This window comes from Scylla paramamosain, chromosome 29 (assembly GCF_035594125.1).
Source record: "Scylla paramamosain isolate STU-SP2022 chromosome 29, ASM3559412v1, whole genome shotgun sequence".
NCBI classification, from domain to species: domain Eukaryota; kingdom Metazoa; phylum Arthropoda; class Malacostraca; order Decapoda; family Portunidae; genus Scylla; species Scylla paramamosain.
This window is the reverse complement of record NC_087179.1, coordinates 6,654,427-6,681,944: the sequence shown is the minus strand read 5'-3', so window position 1 is coordinate 6,681,944 and position 27,518 is coordinate 6,654,427. Positions and strand designations below refer to the sequence as shown.

The following is a 27,518-nucleotide window of genomic DNA, read 5'->3' as shown; positions in this document are numbered from 1 at the left end:
CTCTGTACAAGGGCCTTATCCGTCCATGTATGGAGTATGCTTCACATGTCTGTGGGGGTTCCACTCATACTGCTCTTCTAGACAGGGTGGAATTAAAAGCTTTTCGTCTCATCAACTCCTCTCCTCTAACTGACTGTCTTCAGCCTCTCTCTCACCGCCGCAATGTTGCATATCTAGCTGTCTTCTACCGCTATTTTCATGCTAACTGCTCTTCTGATCTTGCTAACTGCATGCCTCCTCTCCTTCCGCGGCCTCGCTGCACAAGACTTTCTTCTTTCTCTCACCCCTATTCTGTCCATCTCTCTAACGCAAGAGTTAACCAGTATTCTCAATCATTCATCCCTTTCTCTGGTAAACTCTGGAACTCCCTGCCTGCTTCTCTATTTCCATCTTCCTATGACTTGAATTCCTTCAAGAGGGAGGTTTCAAGACACTTATCCACCAATTTTTGACCACTGCTTTGACCCTTTTATGGGACTGGCATTTCAGTGGGCATTTTTTTTATTAGATTTTTGTTGCCCTTGGCCAGTATCCTTCCTACATAAAGAAAAAAAAAATACATAACACAGTGGCGACGCATCACTAAGCAGACACTTGTTACAGTACTAAAACTAATTGTAAAAGTAACACTCAGTAACACGGAGAAAAAGATGATACAATACACTAAAACAAAACTGTTAAATAAACGCTGTGCTAATTACGATTACAGACAGTATCGTCATTTGAAAGGTATACACCACCACCATCACCACCACCACCACCATCACCATTTCCACTATCCCCACCATCACCACCCCCACCACCACCACCCCCACCACCACCACCACCACCACCATCATCACCAATACCACCACCGCCACCACCACCACCACAACCACCACCACCTTCACAATCACCATCTCCACTATCACACCACCAATACCACCACCACTGTCAGCCACTATGACCATCATTATGATCACCACGACCATCACCATCAACACCACCACCACCATTACCATCAGCACCATCACCATTACCATCACCATGGCCACCACCACTAGACGCACCTCCTCCCTTACCACCTACTTCACCACCCCCACCATCATCCACACCCACTCCACCACTATCACCCCCACCACCACCACCACCACCACCACCACCACCATTAATATCACCACGACCGCCACCACCTCTCCCACCCTTACCACCTACAGCACCACCTCCACCATCACCCCACACCACCACCACCACCACCACCACTAGCACAGCTTCACCTTTACCATCCGTCGCCAGAGGGTTCGCACCGAAGGTCAGCAGTGCCTCCACTGTCTGGGTGTGGCCTCTCACGGCAGCCTCCATCAATGGTGTCCTGTCGAAGGTGCCTCCACCCTCTATGCTCAGCCCCGCCTGCAGTAAGCGAGATAGCAGGTGGTGGTGGCCGTTGGTGGCAGCCACAGTCACCAGACACATCGACACTCCTGCATCAATGGGGATGGTGACCTTAGGGTTGGCACCGCTGGCGATGGCCGACGTCAGCTTTGCCTTCTTTCCTTTTTGCACGGCTGTAACCAGTTTCTGTGTGTGTGTGTGTGTGTGTGTGTGTGTGTGTGTGTGTGTGAAGGGAGTAGAATTGATACCTTTTAATACCTAAGACAAAATATAAAGATGCGATGAATTGCTCACCTACCACTAAATTAGATAAAAAAAAAAAAAACGCAAAGGAGGAATGCACGCTGATTTTGACCATACTCATTACCTTAACAACAGCATTACTACTACTACTACTACTACTACTACTACTACTGCTATTAATATTATATACTACTACTACTACTACTACTGTTACTGCTACTACTACTACTACTATTACCACTATTGCTATTATATACTACTACTATTACTACTTCTACTACTATTATTGCTACTGTATACTACTTTATACTATTTAGGAGGAGGTGGCAGTAAACACCTGCCGAAACGATAATTTCTCCCAGTGAGGTCTAAAGCACTGTTCAGGGGGTGCTGTGAACCTATCATTAAACCCAGCTGTGACCTCACTGAACGTTTCCCTTTGTGTCTCACAACACAAGGGGGCAGTCACATCCTGCCCTCTAAAGACAACTCTTCCTTCACACAAAAATACATGCATCTAATTACACACACACTCTTCATTCACACCACCAGCCTCGGAGGAGGGACCACACAACGTGTCCCCAGGTCGGGCTGCTCTTCTGGTATTGACCCTAAGTGTCTTGACACCCCCCTCAACTTTTTATTCATTAACTTCTGCAACATTCGCGGTCTAAGATCTAATTTTCAATCTGTAGAACACTAACTCTCCTCTACTAAACCTCATATTCTTTTCCTTACTGAAACTCAGGTGTCTGAGGCAACTGACAGTAGCCCCTTTTCTGTTCCCTCCTACTTTCTCTATTCTTATTTTCAACCCAAAGCTGGATGTTTTGTCTATGTGTGCAACGACTTAACCTGCTCTCGTGCCCACGCTCTTGAATCTTTCGAGTTTTCCACCATCTGCCTACGACTACAGAGTCACTCTCAAACAAAATTTATTGACTATAAGAAATTCTTTGACTGTTGAACTTCCGAAGGGAAGCACATTCTGACTCTCTTCCCTTTTGCAGAGATTTTTATCCTTGGAGACTTCAATGTTCACCACCAGCTTTGGCTTTCCTCTTTCAGCGGAGATGCCTCTGGCGTTTTGGCTCTTTTAATTTGAGGGAACCTGAGGAGCTATTATGCTGATTTTCTTTAGAATGACTACTGCTTCCAAGTCAGAGACCCGTCTCAGTGTGCCGAGCGCATAACAGAGGTGATAGTGTCTGACATGGAGGCGTACATTCCTCACTCTTTCTCTCGACCTAAACCTTCCATACTTTGGTTTAACAGAGTCTGTTTTCATGCTATAGATGACACATAGGTGGCCCACAAACTGGTACTTGAGCCTTCCATCACCTGAATTTCATGTCCTTTATATTTCTGCCCGGAATCATGCCATGTCTGTTTTCAGCCTAGCCAAAAACTCCTTCATTAAAAGAAAGCGTCAAAATCTTTCAAGATCTAACTCCCCTCGTGACTTCTGCCAAAAACATCTCCAATAACTTTGCTTCTTCTTCTTTCCCTCCTGATGGCACCACTGCCATCTCATCTATTTCTAAAGCTGAACTCTTCGCTCAAATCTTTGCTAAACACTCTACCTCCACCCTCTAACTACTTTATGCTACCTATTAAAATCCTTCACAATGTGATTTTCCATGTCCTCGATCTAATCCCTCAAACTGCCGTCCTATTGCTTTAATTTCCTGCCTATCTAAAGTTTTTTAATCTATCCTCCACAGGAAGATTTTTAAACATCTATCACTTCACAACCTTCTATCTGATCGCCAGTATGGGTTCCGTCAAGGCCGCTTTACTGGTGATCTTCTGGCTTTCCTTACTGAGTCTTGGTCATCCTCTTTTAGAGATTTTGGTGAAACTTTTGCTGTTGCCTTAGACATATCAAAAGCTTTTGATGGAGTCTAGTGCAAAGCTTTGATTTCCAAACTACCCTCCTACGGCTTCTCTCCTTCTCTCTGTAACTTCATCTCAAGTTTCCTTTCTGACCGTTCTATTGCTGCTGTGGTAAACGGTCACTGTTCTTCTCTTAAATCTATTAACAGTGGTGTTCCTCAGGGTTCTGTCCTGTCATCCACTCTCTTCCTAATATTCATCAGTGATCTAAACTAAACTTCTTGTACTATCCACTCCTACGCTGATGATACCACCCTGCAATTTTCCACGTCTTTTCATAAACGTCTAACCCTTCAGGAAGTAAACATTTCACGCAGGGAAGCCACAGAACGCCTGACTTCTGATCTTTGTAAAATTTATAATTAGCGCAGAGCAAACTTAGTATTGTTCAATGCCTCAGAAATTCAATTCCTTCATCTATCAACTCGACGCAACCTTCCAGACAACTATCCCCTCTTCTTCAATGACGCTGTTCCCCTCTTCTACACTGAATATCCTCGGTCTGTCCTTTACTTACAATCTGAACTGGGAACTTCACATCTCATCTTTAGCTGAGACAGCTTCTGTGAAGTTAGTCGTTCTGAGTCGTCCCCGCCAGTTTTTTTTTTTCTTTTTTTTTCACCCTTCCAGCTGCGAATTCTGTACAGGGTCCTTATCTGTCCATGTATGGAGAATGCTTCACATGTCTGGGGGGGGTTCCACTCATACCTCTCTTTTACACAGGGTGGAATCAAAAACTTTTCGTCTTATCAACTCTCTAACTGACTCTCCTCTAACTCCTCTAATAATTATAATAAAAACTATAATGATGAAGATGAAGATGATAAGATAAAGAAGAATAAGAGTATCAGTAGTACCATTCATCCCTTACCTGTGTTTGTTGGTGTGTCATCCATTTTATAAACCATTCCTCTGATGACTCAGTTCGGCTGGACGCCATGGCGGGATGCGGGGCGCGGGCTGCTCTGTCGTAGCCTGCCAGCAGACACAGACACAGATCACACAAAAGTTACATTCATGAGCACTGCTGGCGCCTGAATCAGCTGCACCACAGCCCTCGCCGCTCTCAGGTGTCCTGGCTACACAACGCCTCCTCGAGTACTATAAGCGTGTGTGTGTATTCGTCACAATGGGAGCAGATCCCTGACACAGCGACAGTCGCGCGACAGAAACATTTCATAGTCGCGGGACGGACTAGTCGTGCACACAATAATGGTGTGGGATATACACAACAGTAAAGATACAAGAGCGGTGTAATTGTTTGCCCAAACTTCACCACTTGACCTTGAAGTGCCACGTTCATTGAGACCAAAGTGTTCACTCACAGCTGGCGAATCTCTGGTGTGTTGTCACTAACACGAAGCCCAGGCAGGCTGTACAGGCTCACCCACCACGCTTGGGAGTTGTCTTGAGGTATGTATGTGTGTGAGTGTGTGTGTGTGTGTGTGTGTGTGTGTGTGTGTGTGTGTATATATATATATATATATATATATATATATATATATATATATATATATATATATATATATATATATATATATATATATATATATATATATATATATATATATATATATATATATATATATATATATATTGTGTGTGTGTGTGTGTGTGTGTGTGTGTGTGTGTGTGTGTGTATATATATATATATATATATATATATATATATATATATATATATATATATATATATATATATATATATATATATATATATATATATATATATATATATATATATATATATATATATATATATATATATATATATATATATATATATATATATATATATATATATATATATATATATTGTGTGTGTGTGTGTGTGTGTGTGTGTGTAACATATATTAACAAGGTATCCTGGATCCATTTCACACTGATAGGTCACTCGGCCCTCACTTAGTGTATCAGTGATGACAAAGGATATGAACACACAGGCACTGCCGAGGAACAGACCTGATACTGTGAACCCCTGTGCCTTTTACAGCCGCAATGAGTGTCAACAGTTACTTGAAAGGATTCCTGACAAGACAAATAATGATTGCCGATGCTACGTGAATATCACCATTTTCCTTTCGTTCGGCGCTGCAGCAGCCTCAACACTCACCTCCTCCTGGCTTGCCAACGCCGGCAATGATGCCACTAGTGGCACAGTCCGTGTTCGCGCCACCGCCAACAGTCGACAAGCGAGGAAAGAGTGATAAGACTACTCCTCATATCACACCACTGGCGGCGGGAGTTGGGGAGGCGGGCATTGGGACAATCGTTGTATTTGATGACTTCCATCGTCTCGCAGGAGCAGCCACGTGACCTTTCCTGTCTGTGCCAGTAGGAAAACAAAGTTGGCAGACTGATTCATGAAGCAACACCTGCGTTGTCCGGCTCCTGATTTTCACTGCACTGTTGACCTGACTGACTTTCAACGTGAAGAAAAGAAACATTAGTTTTATTCCGCTTAATAGTATTCAATATACTTCTTTCTTCAACATTTGAATAGCAATTACTTTTCAGATCAATGCCCAGTTACTTCTCAGACTTGGCAGAGACACGCGCCGGGAGGTCTGTCCTATTACTGGTAAGATATTGTCCTGTCTGTTACCATTTATCTTACAGATATAATCTGCGCCGCCAGCTTGCAACAAGTAAATATGAATAATGAATCCCTAGAAGACTTTTTGAATGACAGCCACGATGAACTCCTCCTGCAGCAATGACTGATTCTGGGGTGTGTTACACCTCTGGCTTCAGTGACGACGCTTGCCTCGTCTGCAGATGTCTAGGGCTGAGATGGAGAAGACAAGGAAATGCCACTTGTTGAGTGTCATTTCCTTGTCAGTGTTTGAGCTTAAATGGAACCGGTATAAATTCATCCACATGTGGCAACGTGGATAAAAGTGACTAGCAGCAGTATACTACAGTACTTCATCCTAATAAAGCAAGCCCGGTGTCGGGGAGACGTTCCTGTGAGGTTTTCTGAATCAGAGACTCAAATATAGGTTAGGTAATCCTCATTATCAACAATATGAACTCCAGCAAGGCATTTGATAAGGTGTGATGGCAAATGTTCCTAAACACCGCCAGGCTGCACGGAACAGAGGAGAAGATTCTGGCCTGGACTAGGTCATGGTCTTGCAACAGGACACTGACACTTGATAATCATAGTTGATACGAGTAGTTAGTACGGTAAACACCATAGACACCAGCTGTAACACCCGTGTTATTTTTAATATACATTAATGAATTAGGTAATAGTATTAGAAGTGATATTATTTGTGGTTACTGACAGACCACAAGAGGAGGAGGAGGAGGCAAAACAGGAAATGTTCTAATGTATCTCTTCTTGTATTTCCATTCCACGTGTGTGTGTGTGTGTGTGTGTGTGTGTGTGTGTGTGTGTGTGTGTGTGTGTGTGTGTGTGATGACCCAAAAATAGACAGCCCACAGCCACACTTCAGCACTGGAGGCCGGTGCACCTACTGCTGGGTCGGTAACGTGCAGGGCTTCATGCTCGGGTCCTGGGTTCGATTCCTAGCATGACATCTTTCTCCTGAAGTTCAGATTTACAAATTTGAGCTTCCACAGCATTTGTTCAGTATTTCAGAGTACCGAGCGTGTTGTGGCTACATGCTCGTCAGTGGCTGTGTGTGTGTGTGTGTGTGTGTGTGTGTGTGTGTGTGTGTGTGTGTGTGTGTGATGAGTACTTGCCGGTCCGACCACCTCCCTGTGAATAGAATAAAGGAGAGGAAAGTAACGAAGGAAGCAAAGCGAAAAGGAAGCTTTGGGATAAAGGAGAGAGCGAGGGAAAAGGAAATACGAGATGAGAGAGATCCAGTAATTGAGAAAATATAAGAAATAGAAAGAAAGAAACTTCCTCAAGAACTCTGTATACTTTGCAAATATCCAGGGTACTGTTAATGATGAGAATTCCTCACAAAAAATTTATGATGCAGCCAACACAGTGGTGGACTCTGCCACAACGCCACTCTAAGAATGGGCCACACACTCACCACGCTTGAAGGCTGACGCTCTCTGGCCAGAGCGACAACATTAAATGTGTTAGGACTGCGGCAGAATCCTCACATTGACTCGCTCGCTTACAATTCAGAATATACAATGAGGAACAGCAAGAGGTGTTGCTATGCAACATAAGTAAAGTTTATGATCCTTTAGGGTTAATTGGCTCTCTAACCGCGTCACTGAAATGATTAGTGTGAAGTTTGGAGCAAGAAAGTGGACTGGGATGAGAACCTCCAATGGAAATAATCAGCTCTTGGGAAACCTTGACCTTTGAGTGGCAAGAATTGTCATTTCTTTCCCAGGCACGTGTTGGAGAAAAGTTCGAGATATGTCTTACATTTATTTATACAGACTTCCTGTAAGGCTTATGGGATGCCTGTGCACGTCACTAATTACAGTTCTGGATCAAAACTACTGATGTTCAAAGCAAATGTAGTCCCACTAAAATCAAGCACTTTGCTTCAGCTGGAGCTGACTGATATTTATTTAGAGAAAAAAAAATGAAATAAGTAGTATAAAAGAAACCTTGCCATCCATTACTGCCGAAAGGACATGAACCTGGCCAGGCAGGAAGACAGGATTGCAGGGAATCACAGCCCCGTCACCCACCGGTCACCCGCCCCCCCCTCCACCACCTCCGTCACTCCCACGCCACCCTCCCGTCACCTCCCGTCACTCTCCCGTCATCCCCTGTCTTCCTCTCTTCATCCTCACAAACATATATCAAACAGTATATAGTAATTCAACCTGTTCTTGTTTATGTAAGCTCTAAATCAAAATATACTATTTTTGCAGATGACAAATTTACTGTTGGATGACACGAATATTGATAGGTTACATAATGCATCACACAGTATCAGGGAGCACAACCTTTCAGATTAGTAAGCACTTCACCTAATGCTCGAGGTAATAATGTCAACCCAGCGTGTCCACACTACAGAACCGTTCTCTTTCCAAAACAGTTTATTGTGCTCTGAACCTCACGTGTGGAATTCACTCTCCATAGATATCAAGAGTCTTGCTAATAGTGGTAATCTTGCCTTATTTAAGAGATGTATTTAATCTTATTTGTATAATCAGCAAAATCTGTAATGGTTTTTCTTAATTATTCTTATTTTCATTATTTACTGTAAGATTCTTTTGTTGTGATATTTGTTGAAAAGTTTATTTTATTACGATTCCTAATTGTTTTACTTCTGTTATTGTTGTTCTTCGCTCTACTTCTACTACTACTACTACTACTACTACTACATGTGCGTTCTACTACTACTACTATTACCAGTTTGTTTTTCTACTATTAATATCATTTGTTCTATTATTATTATTACTATCATTTCTTTGTTCTACTGCTAATACTACTACTCATTTGTTCTACTAAAACTTTTTTTTTTACTACTACATAATAATACCTCCACCCCATGTTTATTGATGTGTCAATTAGGGGCTCCATTACTTGGAGGTCATTAGCCCCAGCTCCCGCTAATGACTGTGGCATCCAACCATATCTAATACTCTATAATATAAACATTAGTTGTTAACTATAAATTCATTCTACCTCTACTCTATCTACTCTTATGCCACTCTCCACCACTGTAGCCTCGCAGTCGAGGCCTCCTAAGTCTGCAGGTATGGGAGTGGAATGCCTTGTCCCCCTGAGACACAGGAGGGCAGATCTGAGGAGGGAGAATGAGAGACGGCACCTCATCCATGCGACGACATGGCTCCTTGGCTGGTGCTTCTTTTCTGCCATTAGGTCGGCTAGTCTTGAGTAGAAGCACTGAGCCTTGGAGCCCATCCCGCCAGATGTGGTGAAGACCAGAGGTGTGAAGCTGCCCTGGTCAACGTGTTGGATTCTCTCCCCATACGCTCGGATCTTCTCCTGCTCATTCTTGCGGTGGGCGGCCTCCAGGGAGAGTTCGTGGTGACAGGCGGCCATCGGGTCAAAGATCCGTATGTCCATGAATGCTTTCTGTCCCCTTGTCCAGAACCCTCGTGCACTGACGTCGACTCGAGCCTCGTTGGTGGTGTTGGCTGTTCTGTAGCGCAGGTGCTCGCCGTCTAGCGGCAGGAGGGTCGGTTCAGTGGAGACATCGTGGCACACCTCCCTGAGCATGCTGGCGGTCAGATCTCTCACCTCATCGTGCCTGATACATACGAATCCCCCCTTTTTGCACGTCATGGTGTGGTTGACGTCATTGGGGGAGCCACACACACAAGTACTGGGGAGTCCTTCCATCGGCCAGCCGTACCTCAGAGCAATGGCGTCGACAAATTCTTGTTTGTTGAGGCTGAAGCCCTTCGCTCTGATGGGCAGTGACGTTAGCCAGTTAGAGGCTCCCGTTTCCTGTGCAGTGAGGATTTTTCTCACTGTGGTTGCAGGCAAGATGTTTATCAGGTCTTCGAGACAGTTTCGTTGATGTTGTTGCCTATCTCTAGATATAATTCGTCCTTGCTCAGTGACTGCACTTTGGGCTATTTCACCATGTGCGTCCTGAGCAATGATCTTCTCTGTGAGGGACCTGGTGAGCTTGAGGGAGTTGAGGTTCTCCACAGTCGCCAACTTCTCAGGGGAGGTGATTCCCATCCCGCCCAGTCTTGGTGGAAGTTCGAGCAGCGCCCTTTCCCCATCTCCGATGGTGTGGTATCTCAGTAACGCTGGGAGGAAGGTGTTCCTTATCGAGACCTCCAGTGGTGCAAGGAGAGGGCTGATGCCTGGGATGGTGCGCATGGCGAATCTCCATCGATGCTGCAAGCCGTGGGTGTAGGCGGAGTAGGCTGCATGAGGCTCAGTCCTGGCCATGTCAGACAGGACTTCCACCTCATGTATCCACTCCTTCACCTTTTCTCTTATGTACTTCTTCTTGAACTCCTCTGTTCCGATGACAGCACCCAGATGCCGTTGTCCGTCCTTTGTTATTATAACTCCACTGCCACTGAAGCTATCCACTGCACTGTCATAGTGTTCAGGCTTTACAATAAGGACGGACTTAGCGGCATTGGGTGTGTACCCTATGATGGGACCATTGTCGTTCACTAAGCCCCACCATTTTTTCAAGTCTGTTATTTTGCCGGCCCCTGACAGGTCATCTGCGTACGCCACTTGCTTCACACTCGTTTTCTCATATGAGATAACTTGTTGCAGCACTGAAAGTCCGAGGGCGTACATCGCCATGGCCACTGGGTCACCTTGTGTTGTCCCTTCCATGGACTTTAACACCTTAACACTATTACCACTATTACTACATATGTACAAATCCGAGGGGTCACTATATGTGTTTTCTACATATTGTGCCAGAGGGGGACATTTTACTCGAATGTTGTGAAGCATTGTTTTTCTGTTAATAGTGTTGAAAGCGTTTTTGGCGTCCACTAATAACACCGCTTCACAATTGTCTTCACTGAACATTTCCCTCATAGCGTGGATGGCGGCTTCCCCTCCTGCCTGCTGTCCTGCACATACTTGCAGGTTCCCCGCTGCCCTCCTTACGTCGTCCTTGACCACCGTCATGACGCATTTACCCACGATGCGTCTTATCACCTCGCCGATGCCAATTGGTCTGCATCCCGGCTTTTTGTCCAGCGGAATTAATCGGCATGCGGTGAGAGCCTCGACGTGGTGACAATTTGTGGTGGCAAGCTTCCTCGCCAGTGCTGCCAGGGCGCCGCATAGGTCGTTAGCGGCGCTGCCACAGAGTGCGCCGCTCAACAGGCGACGCCACCCTCTAGCGTCTAGTCCTGAGGGACCAGCACTGCCGTGTGTCTGGAGAGACTTCTTCCAGATCATCTCTCCAGTTATCACCTCGTAGATGACATCATTGGGCTTGCGGAAAGGCCCCTGCATCCTGAGGCCCTCCTCGTCACTGGGGGGAGGATGTTTTTCCTTCAGCAGGTGGATGGTTTCCCTGGTGAGGGGCAACACTCCACCTGACTGCTGTTCATTAAGTGCCCGCAGAGCCCTGGACACCTGTCCTTGCCGCATATTGCCAGCGAAATTACGGGCTTTGTCTTCCTGCCCTTGTTGGTTTCCTGATGGCCTTGGCAGCCTCTTCTGGATGGCTCGGGCTTCCTCCAGGAGCTCATCCAGTTGGTTGTTCTGCCATAGACCCACTCTTCTTGCGACGGCTTTCACGTTTTCCGCCACCTTCGCATTTCTATGTGTCTTTTGAAAGAAGAGTTTTGGCAGTGTGAAGAATAATTTCATCGCATACGGTGCGAGGGGTGACTCTTGTAAGTAATTGTTGAGGAGGATGACCATCTCTTGTACAATTTTGTTGGTGGCTGCACACTTTGGTGGATCGAACAGATGACATGTCGACCACCCAACTAATTCTGTGTAAGTGTTGTTCACCCACATGGTTGTTTCTTCTTCTGTTAGTCCTTTCCAGACTAAGTTTCTCCTCCCGTTCTACTAAAACTACTACTACTACTACTACTACTACTACTACTACTACTACATGTTCTTAATTCTTGGTATTTTGGAAATGTTTCATACATGCACTTGATTGCAACATTGTATTCCAGTATTCTTAATTTTAGATACAGCCAATAAATTATTACTAGTATCTTTTTATGTAAGAGGGCCACTGGCGAAGGGCAACAAAAAAATTTGAATAAGAAAAAGGTCCAATTAAATGCCATTTCCCAGAGCAATGCCAAATAGAATGATCAAATAGCGGAGAATACGTGTCTTGAGACCTCCCTCTTAAAAGAGTTCAAGTCATAGAAAGGAGGAAATACAGAAGCAGACAGGGAGCTCCAGAGTTTACCATAGAAAGGGATAAATGATTGAGAATACTGGTTAACTCTTGTATTAGAGAGGTGGACAGAATAGGAGTGAGAGAAAGAAAAAAAAAGTCTTGTGCAGCGAGTCCGCGGGAGGAGGGAAGGCATGCAGTTAGCAAGATGAGAGGAGCAGTTGGCATGAAAATAGCGAACGAAGGTAGCAAGAGATGTAACATTGTGGCGATGAGAAAGAGACTGAAGACAGTCAAGTCCCGCGACAGTCAGTTAGAGGAAAGGAGTTGATGAGATAAAAACTCTTGATTCCACCCTGTCTAAAGGAGTCCACCTTTAGTAGGCCTTTTTTTCAGTTTTGTTGTCTTTTGGCCGGTGCCCCTCTACATAAAAATGTAAATAAATTAACAAAAAAATACTTGTGAGGCATACTCCATACATGGATGGATAATGCCCCTGTACAAAGTTACCAGCTGGGGAGGTGAGAAAAACTGGCGGAGACGACTCTGAACGACTAATTTCATAGAAGCTCTTTTAGCCAGAGATGAGATGTGAAGTTCCCAGTTTAGATTACAAGTAAAGGACAAACTGAGGATGCTTAATGTAGAAGAGGAGGAAAGTTGAGTGTCATTGAAGAAGAGGGGATAGTTGTCTGGAAGGTTGTGTCCAGTTGATAGATGGAGGAATTAAGTTTTTGAAGCACTGAACATTGAACCCTCCCGTCACCCTCCCGTCATCTTCACGTCACCCTCTCGTCACCCTCCCATCACCCTCCCTTCACCTTCACGTCAACCTCCCGTCACCTTCCCGTCACCCTCCCGTCACCCTCACGCCACCTTCCCGTCACCTTCCCGTTACCCTCCCGTCACTCTCCCGTCAGTCTCCCGTCAGCCTGCCGTCCGCTGTTCACTGCTGGCATACAACGCCTCCTGAACAGAATGTGATGTGGAATTCTGCAGGACAAGCCAGGCACTAAGCAGTTAGTGACGTTTAAATACATAAAGCAAAGAAGCAAGTGTTAGGACGGTGGTGGACGAGGAAGCAAACATCACTCATGGAGGAGCAAGGACACCAGGAGTAACTACTGCCGTGGAAACACTTCAGTTAGGAATGGAAAGCAAGGGTGCCACGTATGAAGAAGTAAAGCTTTCTGACAAGCAGAGTACACGAGAATGTGAACCTTGGTGTGTTTGCCGCGATGCTTCCTGTGTGTGGTGGCGGCGTGATAAAGCTTTGTCCTCATGTACGTGCAGGAGTGACAGCAGGCGAGGTTTATTTCCTTTATCACTTGTCGACCTCTGTCTTATCTTGCCTTGGCAGCGCCACCCAGCGCTTTGTCATGTAAGAGCACCAGCATTCCCAACACCAGCAGCAGTAGTTGTAGTGATACCAGTATTATTATTATTATTATTATTATTATTATTATTATTATTATTATTAGCATTAGTAGTAGTAGTAGTAGTAGTAGTAGTAGTAGTAGTAGTAGTAGTAGTAGTAGTAGTAGTAGTAGTAGTAATAGTAGTAGTAGTAGTAGTAGTGGTGGTGGTAGTGGTAGTAGTAGAAGTAGTAGTCATAGTAGTAGTAGTAGTAGTAGTAATAGTAGTAGTAGAAGTAGTAGTAGTAGTAGTAGTAGTAGTAGTAGTAGTAGTAGTAGTAGTAGTAGTAGTGCTGAGGGGCGCTGAGGGGCGCCTGGACCACGGCTCAGAATGGGGTGAGGGGCACCTGCACTAAAGCTGTACTAAATCACGCAGCCTGCTGGCTGGAGAATGGTGAGTCATCTCCTGGCTTGCCCTCCCTCAAAACCCTCCTTGAGATCCCCCAGGGCACAGTCAAGTAGCTAGTGGTGGCGGGAAGCGCTGGCCAGTCGTCACTCTGCATCACGAAGTCCCGGGGTGGCTTGGCGGCAAGAGTGGAGGGCGAGGGTGTTCCCTCAACCACAACCTTCAGTCCTCACCTGTCTGCTTGTGTCTGCACCTCCACACCTGAGAGGTCAAGTGCCGTGTTATTTCATATATATATATATATATATATATAGAGAGAGAGAGAGAGAGAGAGAGAGAGAGAGAGAGAGAGAGAGAGAGAGAGAGAGAGAGAGAGAGAGAGAGAGAGAGAGAGAGAGAGAGAGAGAGAGAGAGAGAGAGAGAGAGACAGACAGACAGACAGACACCTGCCGAAACGATAAATACTCCCAATGACGTCTAAAGCACTGTTCAGAGGGTGCTGTGAACTTATCATTAAAGCCAGCTGTGACCTCACTGAACGCTTCCCTTTGTGTCTCACAACACAAGGGGGCAGTCACAGCCTGCCCTCTAAAGACAACTCTCTTCCTCCACACAAAACTACAAGCACCTAATAACACACACACCCTTCACTCAAAAATTTTAAAATCATCATGGCGACTCCTACACCAGCCTCAGAGTCCCCATCTGGGGAGGGGATCATAAATGTCCCCAGATCGGACTGCCTTTCTGTCGACGACCCTAAGTGTCTTGACACCCCCCTCAACTTTTTCTTCATTAGCTTCTGCAACATTCGCGGTCTAAGATCTAATTTTCAATCTGTAGAACACCACCTCTCCTCTTCTAAACCTCATCTTCTTTTCCTCAATGAAATTCAGGTGTCTGAGGCAACTGACAGTAGCCCCTTTTCTGTTCCCTCCTACTTTCTCTATCCTCATTTTCGATCTAAAGCTGCATGCTGTGTTTATGTGCGCAATGACTTAACCTGCTCTCGTGCCCACGCTCTTGAATCTTCCGAGTTTTCCACCATCTGGCTACGACTACAGAGTCACTCTCAAACTAAATTTATCTGTGCTGTATACCTGTCACCTAACTCCTCTGACTATAAGAAATTCTTTGACTACTTAACTTCCAAAGTGGAGCACATTCTGACCCTCTTCCCTTTTGCAGAGATCTCCATTCTTCGAGACTTCAATGTTCACCACCAGCTTTGGCTTTCCTCTCCCTTCACTGACCATCCTGGTGAACTAGCCTTCAACTTTGCTATCCTCCACGACCTAGAGCAATTGGTGCAACACCCTACTCGTATTCCTGACCGTCTTGGAGATACGCCTTACATTCCTGACCTTTTCCTGACCTCTAATCCATCTGCTTATGCTGTCACCCTTTCTTCTCCGTTGGGCTCCTCCGATCACAATCTCATATCTGCATCTTGTCCTATCACTCCAATCCCTCCTCAGGATCCTCATAAGCGAAGGTGCCTCTGGCGTTTTGCCTCTGCTAGTTGGGGAGACCTGAGGAGGTATTTTCCTGATTTTCCTTGGAATGACTACTGCTTCCGTGTCAGAGACCCGTCTTTGTGTGCTGAGCGCATAACAGAGGTGATAGTGTCTGGCATGGAGGCGTACATTCCTCACTCTTTTTTTTCGTCCTAAACCTTCTAAACCTTGATTTAACACAGCTTGTTTTCGTGCTATACATGATAGAGAGGTGGCCCACAAAAGGTACTTAAGCCTTCCATCACCAGAATCTCATGCACTTTATATTTCTGCCCGGAACCATGCCAAGTCTGTTCTCCAACTAGCCAAAAACTCCTTCATTAATAGAAACTGTCAAAACCTTTCAAGATCTAACTCCCCTCGTGACTTCTGGCATCTAGCCAAAAATATCTCCAATAACTTTGCTTCTTCTTTCCCTCCTCTATTTCAACCAGATGGCACCACTGCTATCACATCTATTTCTAAAGCTGAACTCTTCGCTCAAACCTTTGCTAAAAACACTACCTTGGATGATTCTGAGCTTGTTCCTCCCTCTCCTCCATCCTCTTACTACTTCATGCCACCTATTAAAATTCTTCGCAATGATGTTTTCCATGCCCTTGCTGGCCTAAACCCTCGGAAGGCTTATGGACCTGATGGGGTCCCTCCTATTGTTCTCCGAAACTGTGCCTCCGTGCTTGCACCTTGCTTAGTCAAACTCTTTCAGCTCTGTCTGTCAACATCTACCTTTCCTTCTTGCTGGAAGTTTGCCTACAATCAGCCTGTTCCTAAAAAGGGTGACCGTTCTAATCCCTCAAACTACCGTCCTATTACTTTAATTTCCTGCCTATCTAAAGATTTTTAATCTATCCTCAACAGAAGATTCTTAAACATCTATCACTTTACAACCTTCTATCTGATCGCCAGTATGGGTTCCGTCAAGGTCGCTCTACTGGTGATCTTCTGGCTTTCCTTACTGAGTCTTGGTCATCCTCTTTTAGAGATTTTGGTGAAACTTTTGCTGTTGCCTTGGACATATCAAAAGCTTTTGATAGAATCTGGCACAATGCTTTGATTTCCAAACTACCCTTCTACGGCTTCTATCCTTCTCTCTGTAACTTCATCTCAAGTTTCCTTTCTGACCGTTCTATTGCTGCTGTGGTAGACGGTCACTGTTCTTCTCCTAAATCTATTAACAGTGTTCCTCAGGGTTCTGTCCTGTCACCCACTCTCTTTTTATTATTCATTAATGATCTTCTAAACCAAACTTCTTGTCCTATCCACTCCTACGCTGATGATACCACCCTGCACTTTTCCACGTCTTTTTATAGGCGTCCAACCCTTCAGGAGGTAAACATTTCAAGCAGGGAAGCCACAGAACGCTTGACTTCTGATCTTTCTAAAATTTCTGATTGGGGCAGAGTAAACTTGGTATTGCTCAGTGCATCAAAAACTCAATTCCTCCATCTATCAACTCGACACAACCTTCCAGACAACTATCCCCTCTTCTTCAATGACACTCAGCTGTCCCCCTCTTCTACACTGAACATCCTCGGTCTGTCCTTTACTTATAATCTGAACTGGAAACTTCACATCTCATCTTTAGCTAAAACAAATATGAAGTTAGGTTTTCTGAGACGTCTCCGCCAGTTTTTCTCACCCCCCCAGCTGCTAACTCTGTACAAGGGCCTTATCCGTCTATGTATGAAGTATGCTTCACATGTCTAGGGGGGGGGGGAAGTTCCACTCATACTGTTCTTCTAGACAGGGTGTAATCAAAAGCTTTTCGTCTCATCAACTCCTCTCCTCTAACTGACTGTCTTCAGCCTCTCTCTCACCGCCGCAATGTTGCATCTCTAGCTGTCTTCTACCGCTATCTTCATGCTAACTGCTCTTCTGATCTTCCCCTCCTCCCGCTGCCTCGCTGCACAAGACTTTCTTTTTTCTCTCACCCCTATTCTGTCCACCTCTCTAACGCAAGAGTTAACCAGCATTCTCAATCATTCATCCCCTTCTCTGGTAAACTCTGGAACTCCCTGCCTGCTTCTGTATTTCCACCTTCCTATGACTTGAATTCCTTCAAGAGGGAGGTTTCAAGACACTTATTCATCAATTTTTGACTACTGCTTTGACCCTTTTATGGGAATGGAATTTTAGTGGGCATTTTTTTTTATTGGATTTTTGTTGCCCTTGGCCAGTGTCCATCCTACATAAAAAAAAAAAATATATATATATATATATATATATATATATATATATATATATATATATATATATATATATATATATATATATATATATATATATATATATATATATATATATATATATATATATATATATATATATATATATATATATATACTTATTTATTTATTCATTTACTACGAAGCCAAAGTTATGAACACATTTACCCAGTAATCTCGACTCACACCAAAGCTTACAGGGACAGCGGATAAGGGCGCCTTAATATAGCCTGATAACAGCTATCATGCTTTAGATAACGGTGGCGGGCTTTGGGTTAGGCGGCCAGTAATTGTAGTAGTAGTAGTAGTAGTAGTAGTAGTAATAGTACTACTACTACTACTACTACTACTACTACTACTACTATTACTACTACTACCACTACTGCCACCATCGTACCATCATTGAAAAGTATAGCCTGAAATGGTTTTGTAGTCCTGGGAAGTTACTTGCTTGAATTAGTAACATTTTTGTGCCACTTTTAAAAGGCTTACTGGGGAGAGAACAAAAGCTGCTTCCGTTATTAACAAGACGAGACGCTGAGCTGCAAAGGGGTTTACGCTGACACTCTTTGGTGTAAACGTGAGGCTTATTGCTGGTGGGCTGGCCTGATCTAATCAATGTTGGGCCGTCTTGACTGGGCTGGACTGTGCTGGTCTGGACTGGACTGAACTGCTTTGATTTGGGCTGAACATGCACCCATTGGTGTCGTCTTCACGGGGACTAATCTGGTGTCTGATTTAAGTTACTTTGGTTTGCTGTGGACTGTGTTAGATTAGTCTGATCTGGGGGGAGCTCGATTAGTGGCATTGTGGTCTAGTCTGGTCTGATCTGGACTACATTACATAAATGGGGACAATATTTTGCGTAGGGGAGAGAAATGGCCCCTCATGGAATCGGGGAAGGACACCATCGATCCTCCACGCCACGTGTGCATGCTGGGGTTGAATTTTTTTTAACTCTCCGCCACCGAGGCACCGCGACAGCCATCCATCACTCAATGCTTCAAATGCGCCGCTGGATTCCACTTAGGTGAGAGTCGGGCGGCATTAGTGCGTCGCGCCGATAACACCCTCCCTGCCCCGCCACTATGATGATGAACGAAGCTTTGCACACTTCCCGTGACTGTCCGCGTTCCTCATTAATACACAAGCGTGACCTAACTAAGTGCCCCGCTTTGAAAATAACTCACGGGTGTCTTGCCACTGCTTAGAGTTCAATGACATCCTTAAGCAACGTCAAAAGGAAAAGCTGCGCATCAGTTCACTCTGTCTTCTGTTTCTCTCTCGATGTCTTGAGACATCGCAGGCAAATTAGCCGTCCAGTTTTTCTGCTCCTGCCACCCGCGCCTTTGATCAGCGCCATTGTTCTACCATCTTGTATTGCCAGTTCATCTTGGGGCGTCTTTATTCACCAAGGGACACGCCGCCCTTGCAGAGCTAATGGGGTGATGGGTAGGGAGGTGTTGGGGTGATGGGTGGTGGATGATAGGCGGACAGGTGATGAGGCGCAGAGTGATGGGTTACAACGTGCAGCCGTCGCTGCCGCCTTTCTCACAGACGCCCCACCTTATCTTCTGTGTTTTCCTGAACCTTGCAATCCTAGACAAGATTAATGAGTCCCATAAAGTAACCTTTAGGATAAACAAAAAAAAAAGCAGTGAAAACCGCGCAAAATTTAGAGCAAAGTTATCGGAAATTAATTGAAATTCTTTGTTAACACACCAAGATACAAACATAAACTACAACTTATTTTTGAACACAGTGTACAGTGTCTATTATTCATCTTTCCCCAAGGTGACAAAATTCACATAAACTAAAAGACTTGAGAATCCATGGATCACTCAAGGAATCATAGAGTCAATGCAACATAAATTTGCGCTGAATAAAGCTTATGAACAAGGAATGATAAACTATGATACTTACAAAAATTATAGAAACTACCTAACAAGCCTCATTAAACTCACTAAAAGAAACTGTTATATACAAAGATTCTCAGATTTTAGATTAAATACCAGGAAAATATGGGAAACAATAACTGAACTCTCAAACGCCAAGACTAAAATCAAGACAACAACCAAGTCACTGATGCACAACAACCAAGTCACTGATGCACAACAACCAAGTCACTGATGCACAACAACCAAGTCACTGATGCACAACAACCAAGTCACTGATGCACAACAACCAAACAAAGAACACGCCGCATGAAATATCAAATGCATTTAACGACTATTTCTCAAACGTTGCCCCTGAACTTGCACACAAACTGCCTCCCTCACAAACCTGCCACAACTCATACCTTCGCGGTGACTCTCCACACTCTATGGTGATACCCATTACAGCAAACTATGATATGATTAAAGTAATATCAGCTCTCAAAAAACAAAAAAGGTCACATTGATGAAATACCAGTTGCTATTATAAAAGAAAACAAAGACTTATTTGCCAAACCACTCACACTTCTGTCAGTCAACACAGGAACCTTCCCTAATAATCTGAAACTTGGTAAAATCATCCTAATTTATAAATCAGGTAGTAAAACAGACATAGCAAACTACAGACCCATCTCTATATTACCTAATTTTTCGAAGATATTTGAATCATTAACGAAAAACCGTTTATTTATTTTTTTTATTTATTTATTTTATTTTATTTTATTTTTTAACAAGATGAAATTTTAAATAATAGACAATTTGGTTTCAGACCAGGCTTCAGCACTTTCGATGCCATAAATACTTTTACGTCTGACCTTCATACAGCACTGAATAAAAGCAAATCTATCTTATCCATTTTTTATAGACTTCCGTAAGGCTTTTGACACAGTGGAACCTCATATTCTACTAGATGAAATGTACCACTATGATATTCGTGGATGTATCCATGACTGGTTCAGGTCTTACCTAAATAACAGGCAACAATATACAGTCTTTAACAATAACTTATCCCCAACTAAACCGGTATACCTAGGAGTACCCCAAGGAAGCATACAGGGCCCTATACTCTTCCTTTTATATATCAATGACATTTTCAATGTATCAGATACATTTCACGCTATATTATTTGCAGACGATTCTACGTTTTATTTGATTGAAGCAAAAACAACAGATTTATTCTCTATGGCCAATACGGAACTTCAAAAATTTTCCACCTGGTACCTAGCAAACCGACACACAGTTAATACTAATAAAACCTACTACATGTTATTTTCTAAAAACTTTACCACCTATCAACCATTTCCAAACCTAAGTATACTAAACAGTGATATTCTACAGGCAAATCAAATAAAATTCCTTGGAATAGCTTTTGACAAAAATTTAAACTTCAAGCACCACTTGTCTAATTTATGTTTAAAGATATCAAGAACCATCCCACTCCTTTTCAAAGTAAGACATTTTGCCCCTATTAAGGTTCTCAAATGTTTATATTATGCTCACATTTATCCAGAACTTAATTATTCTAACCCTATCTGGTCCTATACTTAGCCCTGTCATCTGTATCAAAGATAAGATAAGATAAGATAATTTATTCGTCAAGTTGTAATACAAAATGTAATACAAATGAAATTCATTTTGGCTTAAGAGCTCCCTAGTAGTTGCTTATACATAACATTAAAAAGTAAATAAAATCAGTAAAACAATAAAACATTAAGAAAAGAGTCATTACATGGGCTATCGTATACATGCAATATTTCTGCCCTCATCATGAACCATCACATACAGTAACCATGAATACTTAAATCTAAAAATTATAGTAATGATAGATGATTGAAAAGGAGAATGCTTTTCGGTACAAATGACTTCCTATATCTGTCAGTACGCTGCATGGACAGAGCCAACCTTCTACCAGATTTTAGATATGTGTAACAGTTATGTAGCGGATGAGTGATATCTTTCATTATCCTGTCCACTTGTTTCATTGTACCTGTCTGATAGAGCTTATCTAATGATATGGTCTGTGCACCTAATTTTCCTGCCTTCTTAACAATCCTTCCCAGCTTATTTTTATCTTTACAGGTAAGCTTTTCATACCAGGCAGTGATCGAAAAGTTTAGGACTGGTTTCAACAACGATTTGTAGAATAGGCTAATGATCACTTTAACTACATGTAAGTTGCGCAAAATACGTACAAAGTGTAGTCTTTGGTTACATTTCCTTGACACCATATCTGCATTGACACTGCCCTTCAACTGGTCATCGATCATAAAGCCCAGATACTTATACTGGTTTACTCTTTCTACGTTTTCTTCTCTAATTGTTAATAGGTCTGGTACATGTTTATTTTTAGTTCTGAAATCAAATATCATCTCCTTAGTTTTCTTTACATTGAGCTCCAAAAATTTTGTTTACTCCAATCAACAAATTAATAAACTACATTAAAAAGTTGTCAGGATAATAACCAACAGTAATTTCAATGAACACACACACCCATTATTTAAAACATTAAATATCTTAAACCTTGCCGATCTATCTAAGGTGAACATTGTATCTTATATGTACAAAACAATAAATTCTAATAACTACAACACACAACCCATACACTACTACCAAACCCGTAACCAATATTCACTTAATAACCCCAGACACAAACTAACGCTGTTCAAACATTCACTGCTGTACTTAGGACCAAAAATATGGAATGATGTGCCACTTAATATCAGACAATCCACCAGCCTACCTTCATTTAAGAAAAAAATTAAAAAGACATATGATACACTCCTGCTGAATCTTATAATCCAATAAACTGATGTTGTAAAGTTAGGATCATGAAAGTCTTATATTTATTGTTACCATTATTACTATTATTATCATTATCATTATTACTATTATTATTATTATTATTATTATTATTATTATTATTATTATTATTATTATTATTATTATTATTATTACTATTGTTATTATTTATATTATTATCATTATTATTATTTTTATCATTAATAGTAGTATTATCATTATTATCATTACTATTATATTTATTATTATAATTATTTTTTTATTATTATCTTTGATATTATCTTAACTGTATATTACTAACATTAGTTGTGAGGTATATATAAAAAAAAAAAAAAAGTAAAGTATACCAAACCTCTTTTCAAGGCTTTACTTAGCAATAAACGAAAGCTGTGTACAGGTAGAGCAGCTGGAGCTGTCTCCGGTGTTGGTCCACCACTAGGAGGAAAACTTCGACGAAACTTCGTAAAGCTTACACACAATATCGAGCGAATACAGTGAAACAACAACTAAACCTTTGAACCAATGAAACCCCGAACATATATACAGATAACACCCGCAACCGAGTTTAACGAGTTGTACAAACACCACAAGTTGTATCATAATATATTATGCTCATAACATTATTTATCTATAACCTTTTTATTATTATTACTATTATTATTATTATTATTATTATTATTATTATTATTATTATCATTATTATTATTATTATTATTATTATTATTATTATTATTATTATTATTACTACTACTATTATTATTATTATCATCATCATCATCATCATCATCATCATAACTATTTTATTATTATTATTATTATTATTATTGTTATTATTATTATTATTATTATTATTATTATTATTATTATTATTATTATTATTATTATTATTGTTGTTGTTGTTACTATTATTATTATTATTATTATTATCATTATTATTATTATTATTATTATTATTATTGTTATTATTATTATTATTATTATTATTATTATTATTATTATTATTATCTATCATTATTATTATGTGTTGTAAGTTACTGCTTGGACATGAGGAAGTTTCAATTCAAGTGTATAGATGTAAGTATGTGTATTTGTTTACATGCACATACCTATGGATGCACTTATAATGTGAATGGATGTTACATTTTCTTTTTTTCCATATATGTTGAATATTTTTTTTTCTATAGCATTGCCCATAAAGCTTTCTATAGCCTGCAAAAGGGAGTTAGGCAAGGTTGTATATTGTCACCAACCCTTTTTAGCTTATATACAGAGGAGTTAGCAGCTAGAATGAGAAGAATGAATGTATGGGTAAGTGTGGGGATGCAGATGATGTAGTGGTTTTGAGTGAATCGGCAGATGAGCTTCAAAGCTTGTTGGATGTTGTGGATGGGTATGGAAAAGACTTTGGAGTGAGGTTTAGCAGTGAGAAAAGCAAGGTAATGGTTGTGAATAGGTCAGAGGATGAAAGTAATGTTGTATGGAGACTTGGAGAGAATGAGTTGAAAAAGGTGCAAGAATACAAGAACTCAGGGATGTGGATGAGTCCTAGTCGGTGTGGAAAGGCAAAGAATGAAAAGATAGTATGGTAATCAGTGGGTGGATCGATTGGGAAGCGCGGCAAGGATGAGAGCGAGTATGTGTTGAAAGAAGTGTGGAAGAGTGTGGCTGTGCCAAGTATAATGTATGACATGGATGTGATTGCATGGAATGAAAGTGAAATTGATAAGTTAGAAGTGAGCCAGAATAGAGTAGCAAGGATGGCACCGAGTGCACCGAGGTGCACAGCAGTTGAAGCATTGAGAGGTGATACAGGATGAAGCACTTTTAAGGAAAGACTCACAAAAGCCACACTTAGGTAAAAGATTAGGCTTGAGAGAATGGATGATGCAAGAATAACAAGGAAAGTGTACTTGTGGAATAAAAGTGGAAGCAAATAGAGGAAGAGGTGCATGAGAATGACAGACAGGAGTGGATTACAAGTTGTGTGGACGATGAGAATGGCTGGGAGGAATCAAAATGAACGTGAATGGGTGGTAACAAGAGGAGGCAGAGTGGAAGCCGAATGGGATGTCAGAAAATGGAAGAATGAGATATGCAGAGAAGTGAAATGTGTGGGACTGAATAAATGGAAGAACGAGGTGGAAGGAAAGAAGACCATGGAATGGTACAAGGAGAAAGAGGCCCCGATGTATGAAAGGTGGTATGATGGAAACCTGGGCGGTGATCTTCTCTTCCGAGCGAGGGTATCAGTGTATGGATGTGAACTCAAGAAACTACAGATGGTCTGAGTCCCGCAGCAAAGTGTGCCTGATGTTGGACATGGGAGAGGATGGGACGGTGGAATATGTGGTGCTGGAATATGTGAAGTATGCCAGAGACAGGAATGAGATGATGCATACTGAGTGATACTGAGTGAGTTAGGGCATGATAGGAATGAAAGAGTGGAGAAGACAGGGAGTGGATGGTTTTGTTGCTGGGACTGTGTAGAAAGGCGAATGAAAGGGTGATTGAGGCGGTGAAAAAGTTTCTGGAGAAAATGTGGCGTGCCAGATATAAGAACAATTAGTGTAGAGCAGTGGTTCCCAAACTTTTGCAGGCTGGCGCCCCCTTGGCTCCCCGGTGAATTCCTAGCGTCCCCCCCCCCACACACACAGACACATATGGAAACAAACACCCCTTTCTTGATATTTGGTATGCTGCAATTTGAAAAGAGAAAGGTTAAACACAAATGTGTATTTCACAAATAAAACCCAATTTAGTAAACCAATTTATTTTTTAGCAGTTTTAACTGTTTCAACAACATGGAATGGTAAATAAACATTCCACCAGTAACTTTCATTGTCTCACACTTAATATTAATAGGATGGATGTGCTTGGTGCAGGGACATAAGCTTCTCAACATCAGGCTGGAACTCATTAAGAAGAAGTCGTAGATCCCCTCGGTCAGTAGTTTTCTGTCGGTTTCTTTGCTTGGAAAGAAGCAAGGCGACTGCACTGAAGCCCCATTCTACTAAATACGATGTTGGGAAGGCAATAAAGTACATCTTGACCTTGTTCCACAGCACTTGATAGCAGTCAGAGATTTTTTTTTTGTAACCAAAAATCTTGATATGACTTTGAACTTTGGCCTTAGCTCAATGTCATTTTGAATTGAAATCAGTTCTTCCTCTGCCACTCCAGTTTCCTCACCGTCGACATTTAGGAATGGATTGATCACCCAGTCTGGTATTTCAAGCAATAAAATGTCCTCAAATCTCTCAGACATGTCTCTGTGCAGTTCATCCAGGTGTGTACAATACACTTGAAGGTCATCGTCTGGTATGCTTTTTTCCTTATCCAATTCAGAGAGGCTTGGGAACTGGTAGAGTGCATGACGAGCTATGTTTCGTTTGAATAACTGTAACTTGGCCAGGAAGGTGGAGATAACTGATTTGACTTTAATTAGGTTAGCCTCATTTCCTTGCAGCTGCAAATTAACTTCATTGAACTTTGTGAATATATCTGCCAAATAAGCAATGTCATGCTTCATGTTTCTTAGTTCATCACACAGAACAGAATTGGAGTCTTGGAAGAATTCAACAACTGTATCAAACAGTGAATAGAAACGTCTCAGGCAGTTTCCCTTTGACAACCATCTAACTTCTGTGTGCAACACTAAACGTTCAAACTCTTCATCATTATCAGTGCAGAGCTGTCGAAACAGTCGGGAAATGAGGGCATGTGCCTTGGTGTTATTTATTGCTGTGCTAACAGTACTCATTGATTTGTGTAGTCTACCACTCAGGTTTTTTGCGACCAGATGCTGCCTGTGGATTACACAGTGCACTGTAAGTACTCCAGGTACAGCTTTTTTCAAGAAACTAATGAAGCCACGATGACGACCTACCATTGATGGTGCCCCATCTGTTGCACAAGCAAGAATGTTAGAAAGTGGGATGTCTTTCTCTTTGAAAAAATCATCAACGACACGAAATACTGACTCCTCTTTTGTGTCTGTTTCAAGCTGTCTTACAAATAACAGCTCTTGAACCAAGCTTTCATCTTTGACGAAACGAACATAAGCAAGAAGCAAAGATTCATTGCCTGGCAGAGTGGACTCATCTAACTGTAAACTAAATTCTGTTGTCCTAAGCATGTTACACAATGTTTCTTCAATATTTTCAGCCATTTCATCTATTCTTCTCTGAACAGAGTTATCACTGAGAGGAATAGCTTTTATAATTTGGTCAGGTGACTTGTGTACAACTGTGTGCAGAACCTCTCTTACTGCTGGTAGAATAAGTTCTTCTCCAATTGTATGAGGCTTACCATATCTAGCAATCAGCAAAGAGATTTTGTATGACGCTCGCAAACCGTCATTGGATTGTTGTATAGTGCTGGCATATATATTTCCAATGGTTTTCCGTTTCCGAACGTTGTCTCGGAGTGACTGAAAATATGCCAAGTTTTTGTCTGCTTTATCAGAGTGCATTTTCTTCAAATGTTCCAAAAGCCTCGAAGGTGTCATAGCTTCATTTGAAAACACTCTATCACACAGTAGACACATTGGTTGCTGTTGGTTGTGTGGTGCTGCGACAAATCCATATTTCAGATATTCCACACTATATTGCCGACACTTCTTTTTTGTTTGCTGTACCGAGGCCATACTTTATTCTGGAACAAAAAAATAAAACCATGTAAAATACAGCATTTTATCGCATTTCATAAATAGGCCTACTTAAAGACAAAAATTATAACATTGAAGGTATGAAAAGCAAGTTTGCCCTCTCACGTATTCATTTTCTTCCATTTACTGACATAGAAAATGGTGGCGGACGTGATCTAAGGCACGCCGCCCTCGCCACCCACACAATGACACACGCGCGAACACGCACACACACACACACACACACACACACACACAGGTACAGTCATACATTCGTAACAATATATATCAGTGAATGCACCACCCTAACCACTACCTCCCTTAACCATCACCAAATACTCCTGTGAAGAGTGGTGCAAGCATGTGCCTTAGCACAGTAACACTTCCAAATTAAATTTAATGGTGAAACC

General features: G+C 42.0%; 2 protein-coding genes across 4 annotated transcripts in view; one reads left to right on the top strand and one right to left on the bottom strand.

Moving 5' to 3' along the window:
- The window catches only part of LOC135115206 (uncharacterized), a 67,881-nt gene extending 61,982 nt beyond the window's left edge, over window positions 1–5,899 (bottom strand). The window contains exons 1-3 of one of the 2 annotated variants that reach the window (XM_064031720.1): window positions 5,624–5,899; window positions 4,382–4,485; window positions 1,257–1,557 (exon numbers count right to left, since the gene is read on the bottom strand). In XM_064031720.1, coding sequence (XP_063887790.1) covers window positions 1,257–1,557; window positions 4,382–4,450 — 370 coding nt within the window. In that variant the 5' untranslated portion in view covers window positions 4,451–4,485; window positions 5,624–5,899. Of the gene's footprint in view, window positions 1–1,256; window positions 1,558–4,381; window positions 4,516–5,623 lie in introns of those variants that run through there. The other variant, XM_064031721.1, reaches the window with a different exon arrangement.
- Window positions 4,784–27,518, top strand: part of LOC135115207 (uncharacterized) — a 36,100-nt gene continuing 13,365 nt past the window's right edge. The window contains exon 1 of one of the 2 annotated variants that reach the window (XM_064031724.1): window positions 4,784–4,923. The gene's annotated coding sequence lies outside the window, so the exon portion shown is untranslated. Of the gene's footprint in view, window positions 4,924–14,117; window positions 14,257–27,518 lie in introns of those variants that run through there. The other variant, XM_064031723.1, reaches the window with a different exon arrangement.